At 38.2% G+C, this 12,500-nt stretch overlaps 1 protein-coding gene across 2 annotated transcripts in view; it reads left to right on the plus strand.

Annotated features, from left to right (window-relative positions):
- The window catches only part of LOC138057673 (pyruvate dehydrogenase [acetyl-transferring]-phosphatase 2, mitochondrial-like), a 10,965-nt gene extending 1,296 nt beyond the window's left edge, over positions 1-9,669 (plus strand). For both annotated transcript variants that reach the window (XM_068903633.1, XM_068903699.1), the window contains one exon: positions 4,091-9,669. In XM_068903633.1, coding sequence (XP_068759734.1) covers positions 4,091-4,749 — 659 coding nt within the window. In that variant the 3' untranslated portion in view covers positions 4,750-9,669. The remainder of the gene's footprint in view (positions 1-4,090) is intronic.
- The last annotated feature ends 2,831 nt before the right edge of the window (positions 9,670-12,500 follow it).

The following is a 12,500-nucleotide window of genomic DNA, read 5'->3' on the forward strand; positions in this document are numbered from 1 at the left end:
ATTTTCGCGTCATTAGCGCGCGCACATGAGCACGTGCGCATACAAAACGTAAGAGATTTCGCTCAAACTAAACCCGATAGCGAAATAAAGGCTCCTTTTCTCTCAAACGAGCACGGTGACCCCAGATTTTTTTTTCAGGTATTTGCTAAGAACAGTCTAATAAAGAACATATCTGAAGAAGAAAAAAAGTTTGATAGTAGAACATGAATTTTTTTTGGAAAACAGTTCCGTACCGGGGTGTATTTTACCCAAGGCGAGGACTTCAAGCTAACCACGGAACTGTCCCAAAAAGTGCAATATTCCCACAACCAGGGAATCAAAGTCGGCGTAAATGAAGCATTACTGCTTATGTAAATAAAAGAAGCATTATTTTCAAAATAAAATTTTGTGTCTTTGAAGTAACCAAGGCTTAATTCTGTATGAAGGTGATTCGAATTCTTAATGCAAAAACAGTAAAAATACCCCATTTTAAGAGCCTGCTGACGCGTAAACAAGCACAGTGACCCCACTTTTTTATTGCATTTTTTAAATGTTCATATCATGAATGTTAATTATGCCAAGTTTCCAAAAAAGTTTGATAGTAGAACAATTTCAAGGGAATTACCTTAAGTCTGACTTTGTTTTATCTCCTTATTGAAAATTAATATGAGAATTCAAGACTGGAAAAGTTTGGTCACAAAAAGGAGGAAAAATCTTCTGAGGCCTTATAGCAATGCACTTTCCAACCAAGTGGTGTTACGTGTACTTCAAAAAGTGGCACCTCCTTTGAAAGCGCCGGCCATTTAAACTATCAAATGGAAGAAAAAAGCTACATGTATGAAAGAAACCACTCATTACAAAAGGCCACAGCGTGTGGCCTAAATTGGCCTAAATTGGCCAGACTTACCGGTATTACATGTATTTTACTCTGTCTAACACCAAACGATTTTACTCGTCAATGGGGAGCCCCTTGGAGTCAATGGTTTAACTGAATCTTGAGTCTGACTTTGCTTTTATTCCTTATTAAAAGATTAACTCGACAATTCCATGAGTTCCTAGTGCATGATTAATTTTAAGCTTCTGTCAGAGAGGAGTTAAAATTCTTATCTACTTAACAAAATGTTGCTGTGAATGCTCTAAACAACCTTTACTGAAAAATTAACTGATCTGGACTTTTTCTCAAAGATTTATGCTTAAGGGTATCAGACAGTTTTCCTAATCCAAACTTTTACTCTACCTCGATGAACAGTTTAATAAGCTGTAAAGGGGGTCCAAATCAGCTAGCGGATTTGCACCAGGGAGTCCAAATCCGCTAGCGAATTTGTACCGGGGGATCCAAATTTGCTAGGACAGCGGCTTTAAAATATTTTAAGGCAAATGGATTTTGTCTTTGTGGTCCCAAATTCAACTAGACTGGTAACTGGTCACTTCCTTCCCACTGTAGAGTTTCCTTATATTATGCTTTACAAAAGTGTTACTTTCTATGCCAATTGTACATTCCTCAACTAGCTGCAAGATACATGTATGTTGATGTTTGAGAATGAAGGCTAAAAGAATAGCGTAAGATAAAAGTGAAGGGAAATTTCTTGAGGCAAATTCCAAGTTACCGCGTACTTTGGGTTTCTTTGTCATGCATGACACAAACAAGAATAGGCATAAAAAGGAACCAAAAATAATGGTATTAGATCTCAGAGTAGCAATAAGACCAGAGAGTTTAATGTTTTATTGTCATTTGCCTTTTTGGTGTGAATTTGAAAACTAGTGTATGTGAAACTGTTAACAATCTTGAGGTATGGGAGACATGGCAAGTATGGGTTACTTTCAATTGGCTACCTTAGATAGAAGAGTGGATATACATGTACATGTAGTGTCTTATTAGCAGCCCAAGGTAGCTTTGTAAGGACGTCATTTCTCTCTTCCATTATGTCCAAGGTACCAGAAAACACTGTGACAGTGCACAAAATGAGCAATAAGACTGTTGTGAGTGAAGTGAAGTGAAGTGAAGTGAAGTGAAGTGAAGTGAAGCAATTAGTCTCTCCCCTCCGGTCTTTTCAGGAGTAATTTACAATGTTTTTCGCGGGACTTTAGCCGGACTGCTTATTACACAGTTTACAATTTATTTTTAGAGAAAATTGTGCTTTTGGACTAACTACAATCACAAGCATGAAAAACAAGCTCTCTTTTTGCACCCCCCTACCCCTGGTCAACACGAAACAAAGCATGTCGAAACTGGGATTATCAACATTGATCAGGGGGAAGGGGGTGGGGGATGGCTTCTAGGGTGCGATATTGAGGGTGCTGTGCGTAAAGGAACCCCTGTTTTTAATATTTTCAACCCTTTTTGTCCAAGATTGTAGGCCATTTAAGTATACTAAGGTGACCATTGCCCTTAATAATTATCATGCAGACTGGATTGTCAATAATTATACATATGTATGGTATCCTCCTTGGTAGTGAAGGTGGAAATAGTTTATGTTAACCCCAGTAAGTGAATGAACAGATGAATTAGCAAAATCGTCTCTTTGTCTTTAGCAATCAGAAAGTCAGTGGTTCTGCTGCTGCTGCTGGGAGCACTCACATTTGTTTTGCAAGTATCCCCAAGTCTTCTACAAAAAAGTACATCTCTTTGATAGCCAGAGATTTCTATCAATTTTTCTTAAATGTGATCATTGGTCGCCAGATTTGTTACAAGAAAAAAGAGTTTTAAAGAATTTCAAGTCTGATCTTTCTAGTACATACTACAGTGCATTGTACTCTTTGAAAACACTCCACAAAAAGTGTGTCCCTCGGGAGTCCAAACAAAGGTTCAATTTGTGAGAGGAGAATGTTAGCATACAAGAAAATCAAGCTATGTCATATGCAGTGACTTTATATCTGATAAAACACCACATTCTAATAAGGAGGAGGTTTTCTTGATATTAAAGTGCACAGGACTCGAAATTTCACTACCGTAATTATTATAATTATTTAAAAATCTAAACTGTAATGGTGTAACAAGTATTTCTGTACAAAAGCAATTTAATTTCTGTTCCAAAAATCCAATGAAATCTCACTTTATATTCTCAAGGAGAATATGAGACAAAGGCCTGGGATTGAGTCGAAGATTTTGACATCATCAGTTGTGTAAAGATGTAACTTGTACAAAGATACAGTGCGATTGTCGTGCTGTGAAAAAACTCACTTCAGACTTTTGTAGAAAGAGTCTAATAACAAAATCCTATCAAGCAAAGCCTGAATTTTAATGATATGAAATAAAAAAATTGAGGTGAAATTTAGAGTCATGTGTACTTTAAGGAGGCTCGAAAGGGTTTTCAGCTGAGCGCACACGTGTAAGCCACACATGCAATTCTAAAAGCTGCTCACGTCAGCTCACGATTCAAAGTAGGTCACCAGAAATAAACAAATACCGCTGATTTCGCTCACCTTTCTTCTAATTCCTATACATATGGAATATAAATAGACATCTCCTATTCACAAAAATGACGAAAATTGTACACACAAGGTTTAATGGTCACTTTAATCCGTTTGTGTTGGCCTGTGGCTTCACTCGCGCGTGCACTCGAATTTGCGGGTGACGCATGCGTTTTGCAACTTTACTCGCTTATGTCTCTGCTTCTGGACGGTTTTTTGCATGTAACTTTAGATTAATTAATTTTAAAATGTTAAAAAATTCTCTATGTGAAAAAAGAAATTAGCAACACATTTCAAAAAACTTATTTTTCTGAAAAACTGACCTACAGATTTTGTTGAATTTTAAATATTTTGAGATTTCACCATCCCGTTTTTTCAAAAGAGACAATATATCTTGATTTTAAGGCTCAAAGAAATGCCTTATATCGTTATCGTTATAGTAACGTTATTTTGGTGTGAGAAATCTATGATGGGTACTAAATACCCTGGCCAAATTTTTTCTTGAATGTCAGCCCCTTGAATGTCAAGGTCAGAATATGTTATTTGTTTGAAAAAAGAAGAAACTGTCTCGAGCCTCCTTAAGTCACTGCATGTGATGTATTATTGCCCATTCAATAGGTCAATGGGCTTGTGAATTATTGATGAGTTTTTGTTATCAGTAACCAGTAACTGGGAAACTCACCTCACACATTCCCTTTAGGTGATTGTAGGGCAGTGTTAGGAAGCTTGAGCCAGGATGGTTCTTGGATTGCCACTCCTCTGTCTATTGATCAGACAGCAACTAATTCAGATGAAGTGAAAAGACTCCAGTCAGAGCATCCAGGGGAAGAGAACTTTGTTATCAGGAATGGTCGTCTGTTAGGACAGTTGCAGCCTTTACGTTCCTTTGGTGACATTCAGTATAAATGGGATAAAGTAACTCATTCTCATGTGTTAACACAAGTGTATGGTGGCCCAATAGTCCCACCAAGTATGTACAAAACACCACCTTACCTTACTGCAAAGCCTGTCATTACTCAGCACCACTTGCAAGTACATGACAAATTCCTTATCCTTGCCACTGATGGGCTGTGGGATGTGCTAAGCAATGAGCAAGCTGTTGCTCTGGTGGCAGAGTTGCTTGAACAGCAAGGTAAATGCAAAGGACAGACACCTGTGGATGTTACCACTGCCTCTCAGAATGAGTTGTTGGAACACAATGCTGCTACCTACCTTATCCGCCATGCCTTGGGGGGCAATGACCACAATATTGTTGCACAGATGCTAGTGGTTCCCGACCAGTATAGGCGAATGTGGCGAGATGACATTACAGTGACTGTGGTGTTTTTTAATTCAGAAACCTTTTTATCCAAACTGTGACAGATGTCTGCCTGACAAAATTAATGTAGCCAACTCCAGAGGTGTTAGTAACTCCAAGTTGTTTTGTTTTATTAAATTTCTAGATGTGATTAGGAAAGGATCCATTTTTAGCTTGATGTCTTGATAGAATAGGCTACTTTCAGGATAGCGTCATTTGACTACAACTACCACAATCTATTTAAATTTTGTATTCCCAGCAAAAAGAAATAACAATAGCTCTAATTAGCATGAGACATGCAAGACTTAAAGGATTGTGGTACTTGTTGTCAAATGGTGTCATCATGCAAAAAATTAATGTCCTATTAGCTTGTAACGTTGCCATTAGTGAAAATATGACACTAGTTTAGGATGGTACAATGTATTTGGCCTGTCTTAGCCTTACAGGAATTGTACACATTTAATTTAATAATCATAATTATTAAAATAATGACATGGGTGACAAACTACTCCCTAATTTTGGGGCAAAATTTCAGCATTAATTTATAAATTGCCGTGTAAAATTACAATGTTGGCCATGGCGACTTGTGGACGTAATTTGTCATCCATGATATTAATAGCTAATCAAATGGTATACTCGTGAAATTAGGGAATAATTTCACTTGCGTTTTGTCCAAAATCAAGTATTTTCCCTTGCCTAAGGACAGTGCCTACTATTGTTATTGCACAATACTTTTTGCGCATCTCGAGAGACTCGTATTTCCTATGGGTGGTGCTTATTCATACAGCAATTGAGAAAGCACATCTTAGCAAGTGCTCTTGGTATCCAAAATGAAAATTGGGGGTAACCATGCATATTTTAGGGATAATTAAGCTTTAATTTGGAAAAGAACGCCATACATTGCTTTGTACTTTAAAGCTTTTTACAAATAGTGTTGATTGATTATCTTCAATAAATGCGTGGTTATCCCCAATTTTCTTTTTGGATTTCAATAACACTTCTTAAGATCTGCTTTTCCCGCATATTCAGCAAACAGCGCAAAAATACCTTTGAATTAGTAGACACTGACCCTAAAGGCTTGGGAAATTATTTGATTTTGCACAGAATGTGCTTGAAATTATTCCCTAATTTCACTCATCACCATTTGATGTTACCCATAAAAATTCAAGACGTCATTATGTAAGGACACAACATAATTTATTAGAAGATTTTTATCTTTTTGTTATACTGCTGTTTTGATTTGCATAAGTATCACCTTTAAAATTTTGTTAATGCTTACTTTTTACTTTTAACAGCATTCGATTAAAATCATTTTATTGTAATGAAGTGAAGGCCCTTCAATAAGCAAAGTATCTCGGACATGTTTTGAGTGAAAAAAGGAAAACTATTAACTTTATTCAAGTAAATATAACAGAAGGTTGGATAACTATACATGTATGTTTTGCATGAGCACCAGCTACATGTACATATCCATCAAGGGGATACAGTGTTGTTGTTTGGTTGTAAAGGCATTTTTGTTTAACATTCCCTCAAAAGAAGATTATCCTTAACGGAGCAAAGTTACCAGTGACGCATGCGTGACAGCCTGCCAAAATTTTTGAAAAAGTTTGAAAAAGGAGTGTGTGGGGAGTGAATATCTTACACAAAATCTGGATCGGACTGGATCGGATCGGATCGGATCGGACCGGACCGGACCAGACCGGACCGGATCCGAACACGAACCCGATCAATAACAAAATCCCCGCCAAAAGTAGATGGTCACTAGATAACATGCTGAAGACAGGAGAAGTCGAATTCTGCGCCTTTCTGTCTTGTGTAGTAGTCTCCTCATTTGTTGAGATTTGTCGAAATGCTTTTTTTTCCAAAGGTGATTACAGATTCCGAAGCGGAACTATGAAAGATTGACGTCAATAAGTGAATTGACTGCGTACGCAACGGTCTTCTTCTTCAAACATGAAAACTGACAACAGTTTTTTACTTTACCCCAGTCCCTGACAATTGCACAATAGCTTGATTTAGCAACAGAAAGGGAGCGTCAGTTGACGAAAGGAGAGCCGGCAGAATAGTTGGATTCTACTCGCCATCGTCAACTGACATTCCTGTTCTGTTGTCAATTTTTGGCATTTCCTTAAAAAAAAAAAGGTAACGACGTTTTTAAGCCCGTTTATGTTGCATAGGAGTTTTGGGGGTTGATCCTTTTTCCCACACTGTCTTAATTTTGCAACAACATCCACCAACTTTTCCGCCATATTGATTTTGGGTTCACGTCTTGTCTTGTTGTTTCTATGATGCTGGGGTACCAGGCCTCCGATTCCGAGAATGCTTGTGATTTCTTTTTACAGTAGATTGTTTTTGTTTGTTTTTTTAATCCAACCGACGGACCCAATATCAGGAAACGCATTCTACGGTAAACGGAAAAAAAAGGAGATGGCATAACACACCCAACAGAAAAAAAACGTATTTCTCTACTTTATAAAGCATACAATAATTATAGAAAAAAACTTAAGGAAAATTAAAGACAAAAGAAACTAACAAAATAGGCTTTAAAGCCTAAAATTGGGTCGAAGATTTTGGCAACTGCAATCTACTTTCAACAGACTCTTTATATACATATTTTTCGCCTTATCGGATTTCCATCTACCATAGAGCATAATTAATCTGTCCGAACAATGAGATCTAGCTAGGTTCTTTCAGGCATAGAAAAGCCTTGTTGGGAAAACGGCAGAGATGTCGACCAGAACTCTCTGTGAAAAATGACTAAAGAAAAAGGATAAAGCAAGACACGGCAAAATAATAAAAATGACAGCGAAAAAAGAATGAAAAGGTAAATGGATAAATAGACCGCAGCATGAACAATGCAAGACTCTGGAGAAAAGCATGCAGAAATAATAACAGACTAATTCCATAAACGGAATAATAAATGCCTTAACTGCAAATGCTGTGAAAGGATAATAGAAGGACATAAGTACTTAGGAGGAAAAAGAAAACCGACCAAACTGTTTATTTTTGGGTGTGTTCCTTTCGGTGACTCCCAAAATATTAATAATAATAATAATAATAATAATATAATAATAATAATAATAATAATTTATTATATGGCTGTCTCACAAGGACTGGGAACTACCAAGTTCACGAATTTGATTGGCTGAAATCGATATTGGCCGCGGTCTAGATTTTCCCATCTAGACCAATATAGACTGGCATCTAGACCGGTAATGTTTTGCGGCGATAAGATGCAAACTAAAATGCAAAAATATTGAGTATTTTTTTCTACCAATATTTATTTATGGAAGTGCCAAACAGCATGATGACAAAAGAGAGGATGACGAGCAAACATTGACAGAATTAAGTTCAGCTCATCGCCACTCATCGCCGTTCACAAGCAAGATGTCAGTTAGTACAAACCATTTACATTAAACGAATTAAATTGTTCTTGTTTGCCATATAATAAACATCTTATTAACCGAGCTTAGTCGTGTAGATTCTCCCATACAGACCTTCTGCTCGGTTAATAGAAGCTAAAACTTCATTAACGTGTCAAGTGTTCTAGTTTTTACAAGTAAAAATTAATTGGGGACACCTAATTAAAACTGATTAGACTAAGCTAATAATAATAGTAATAAAATAATAGTAATAAAACTATGTACAAACAATATAAAATTAATTAAAGCTAAGTTTTACAGTTTTCACAGTAACATTTGATAGGTCAAGGGCCCTGACTTGATTTTTAAATGCAATTAAAGAGTCAGCCATTTTAATTTATTTGTGAAGCTTCGACCAAATGTAAGGTCCCATGTACCTAAAGCTATGTCTTCCATATGTAACGGTGTTACATCTTGGTAAGGAGAAATCGTCTGTATTCGTAAGATTGTACCTACTCATGTCACAACTAAAAAGTTCAGGAATATATGATGGAACTAAATTAGTCTTAACTTTGTACATAAATATGGCCATGTCCTGGAGCCTACGATTACATAACGTTGGAAGTCTTGCTTTGTCTAGAAGTGCTTCATAAGTGCTAGTCCTGTCACAGTAAATAGCTCTCAATGCTCGCTCCTGCAACCTTTCAAGCTTTCTCTTGTCTGAAGAGCGACAATGGTGCCATACTATATGACAATATGTAACCTGAGGTAAAATAAAAGCTTTGAAAATTCTCAATTTAGCTTCAGTTGGTATCAAGTTCCTAAACCTCATAAGTACTCCTACTTTCCTTGTCCCCTTAGTACAGACATTGTTAATATGCTTAGTAAAGTTCAATTTATCATCAATTGCTACTCCCAAAAGATCAATCCCAGGACTTGATTTTATAATAAGGTCCTTTATATTTAAGCAGAAACCCATAAGGGTTGAAACGTGTAACGGTCCCTTGTGTGCTGGGAAACAAGCTTCTGAATATTCAATTTGCTAAGTACCATATTTGGAACAACAAGAGTGAGGGGTTTCCAAATATGGTACTTAGCACTGAAACATTCAACCAATCAGTACGCACTGAATATTCGGAAGCTGTGAACGCGCGTTACACGTTTCAACCCTTAAGGGTTTCTGATTTAAGTTCATTCCCTTTTTCTTGTATCTTGATCCCAGACTGATAACGTGAAATTTATCTTGGTTACACTTGAGTAGGTTTTGCTGATACCATTCAGAGGTACGGGTTCCCTCATCGTTCAGGATTGTTTCTACATCCTCAATCTTCAAGTCTCTCCAGAAGAGTACACTTGGTGGTCATCAGCGTACATGGCAAGCCTACTCGCGTGAATATTCTGAACAAGATCGTTTTGAAATATGTTCCAAAGTAGTGGCGCTAGGTTTGATCCTTGTGGACAGCCTCTGCTTGCTTCTCTCCATTCACTGAAACCTCCTGATCTCATCCGTACCCTGTTTTTTCTTTCTGTAAAATAACATCTCATCGTGTCTATTGCACTTTCCGAGAAACCATAGGCCCACAACTTTGCTAACAATAATGGCGGATGGAGTGAATCAAATGCCCACGTGTTTGTTGTCCAGTACTGTCAGCTTCCAATCCTCTACCAGCTTAACTAAGGAGGTCTCACAGCTGTTTTTCTTACGATAAGCTGTCAGGTTATTGTTAAGACGAGGCTCCATAAAAATAGTTAGCTGTTTACCCAGTAACTGTTCGAAAACTTTACCCACTGCGCTCAGGACTGTCACCGGTCTGTAGTTTCTAACGTCCCTTGGATTATCCTTTTTATAAACAGGGATCCATTCCCCTCTCTTCCATTCCACGGGCTTGTAATTTTCATCAATACAAGTACCGTAAAGACTCGCAGATAAGCCGCACTCGCAGATAAGCCGCATCCCGAGTTTAGAAACTCAAATTTTGGAAAAAAAGTTTTTCATGAAAAAAACTCGAAAGAAATCCAAAGTCGAGGCCATCAAGTGTTCTGTCTTCATCCAAGGCAAACTCACCAACAATGGATCGAAAAATACTTTGAAGTCTTACCCGTAATTTTAGCTCTTTAGTAGAATAAACATCATGTCCACCACTTATGACATATGATTGATATTATTCTGGTATTTGTTCACAGGTATTTCTCCATGCAAGGCAGTTTTTCCATAGAATTTTACGCGTAAATTTGTTGTTTTCTCTTGCATGCACTGTGCGAAGCTGTGTAGCCAGGCATAATATCGGACGATGGAAGACTGGACACCGAAATTTAGGTCGTAATTTCATGATACGCTATCACGAATATATGCAAATGAGTTAAAGGAAAGTGTTAGCTATTGCTCATGTACACTAAACTGAACTGTCTACATAGCAACAGCTATCTACACTGTCTACAGTAGGAACAGCTATCTACACTATCTACAGTAGGAACAGCTATCTACACTGTCTACAGTAGGAACAGCCATCTACAGTGTCTACAATGGAAACAGCTATCTACAGTGTCTACAGTAGGAACAGCTATCTACACTGTCTACAGTAGGAACAGCTATCTACACTGTCTACAGTAGGAACAGCTATCTACGCTGTGTACAATGGGAACAGCTATCTACAGTGTCTACTGTAGGAACAGCTATCTACACTGTCTACAGTAGGAACAGTTATCTACACTTTCTACAATGGGAACAGCTATCTACACTGTCTACAGTAGGAACAGCTGTCTACACTGTCTACAATGGGAACAGCTATATACACTGTCTACAGTAGGAACAGCTATCTACACTGTCTACAGTAGGAACAGCTGTCTACGCTGTGTACAATGGGAACAGCTATCTACACTTTCTACAGTAGGAACAGCTATCTACAGTGTCTACAGTAAGAACAGCTATCTACACTGTCTACAGTAGGAACAGCTATCTACAGCGTCTACAGTAGGAACAGCTATCTACACTGTCTACAATGGGAACAGCTATCTACAGTGTCTACAGTAGGAACAGCTATCTACACTGTCTACAGTAGGAACAGCTATCTACACTGTCTACAGTAGGAACAGCTATCTACAGTGTCTACAGTAGAAACACATATCTACACTGTCTACAATGGGAACAGCTATCTACACTGTCTACAGTAAGAACAGCTATCTACACTGTCTACAGTAGGAACAACTGTCTACGCTGTTTACAATGGGAACAGCTATCTACACTTTCTACAGTAGGAACAGCTATCTACAGTGTCTACAGTAGGAACAGCTATCTACACTGTCTACAGTAGGAACAGCTATCTACAGTGTCTACAGTAGGAACAGCTATCAACACTGTCTACAATGGGAACAGCTATCTACAGTGTGTACAGTAGGAACAGCTATCTACACTGTCTACAGAAGGAACAGCTATCTACACTGTCTACAGTAGGAACAGCTATCTACGCTGTGTACAATGGGAACAGCTATCTACAGTGTCTACAGTAGGAACAGCAATCTACACTGTCTACGGTAGGAACAGCTATCTACAGTGTCTACAGTAGGAACAGCTCTCTACACTGTCTACAATGGGAACAGCTATCTACAGTGTCTACAGTAGGAACAGCTATCTACACTGTCTACAGTAGGAACAGCTATCTACAGTGTCTACAGTAGGAACAGCTATCTACGCTGTGTACAATGGGAACAGCTATCTACAGTGTCTACTGTAGGAACAGCTATCTACACTGTCTACAGTAAGAACAGTTATGAACACTATCTACAATGGGAACAGGTATCTGCTTTGTCTACAGTAGGAACACCTATCTACACTGTCTACAATGGGAACAGCTATCTACACTGTCTACGGTAGGAACAGCTATCTACACTGTCTACAGTAGGAACAGCTGTCTACGCTGTGTAGAATGGGAACAGCTATCTACACTTTCTACAGTAGGAACAGCTATCTACACTGTCTACTGTAGGAACAGATATCTACACTGTCTACAATGGGAACAGCTATCTACACTGTCTACAGTAGGAACAGGTATCTACACTGTCTACAGTAGGAACAGATATCTACACTGTCTACAGCGTGTTAACAGCTATCTTCACTGTCTACAGTAGGTACAGCTATCTACACTGTCTACAGTAGGTACAGCTATCTACACTGTCTACAATGGGAACAGCTATCTACACTGTCTACAGTAGGAACAGCTATCTACACTGTCTACAATATGAACAGCTATCTACACTGTCTACAGTAGGAACAGCTATCTACACTGTCTACAGTAGGAACAGCTATCTACACTGTCTACAGTAGGAACAGCTGTCTACGCTGTGTACAATGGGAACAGCTATCTACACTGTCTACAGTAGGTACAGCTATCTACACTGTCTACTGTAGGAACAGATATCTACACTGTCTACAATGGGAACAGTTATCTACACTG

The sequence above is a fragment of the Montipora capricornis genome, chromosome 1 (assembly GCF_036669925.1).
Source record: "Montipora capricornis isolate CH-2021 chromosome 1, ASM3666992v2, whole genome shotgun sequence".
NCBI lineage: Eukaryota > Metazoa > Cnidaria > Anthozoa > Scleractinia > Acroporidae > Montipora > Montipora capricornis.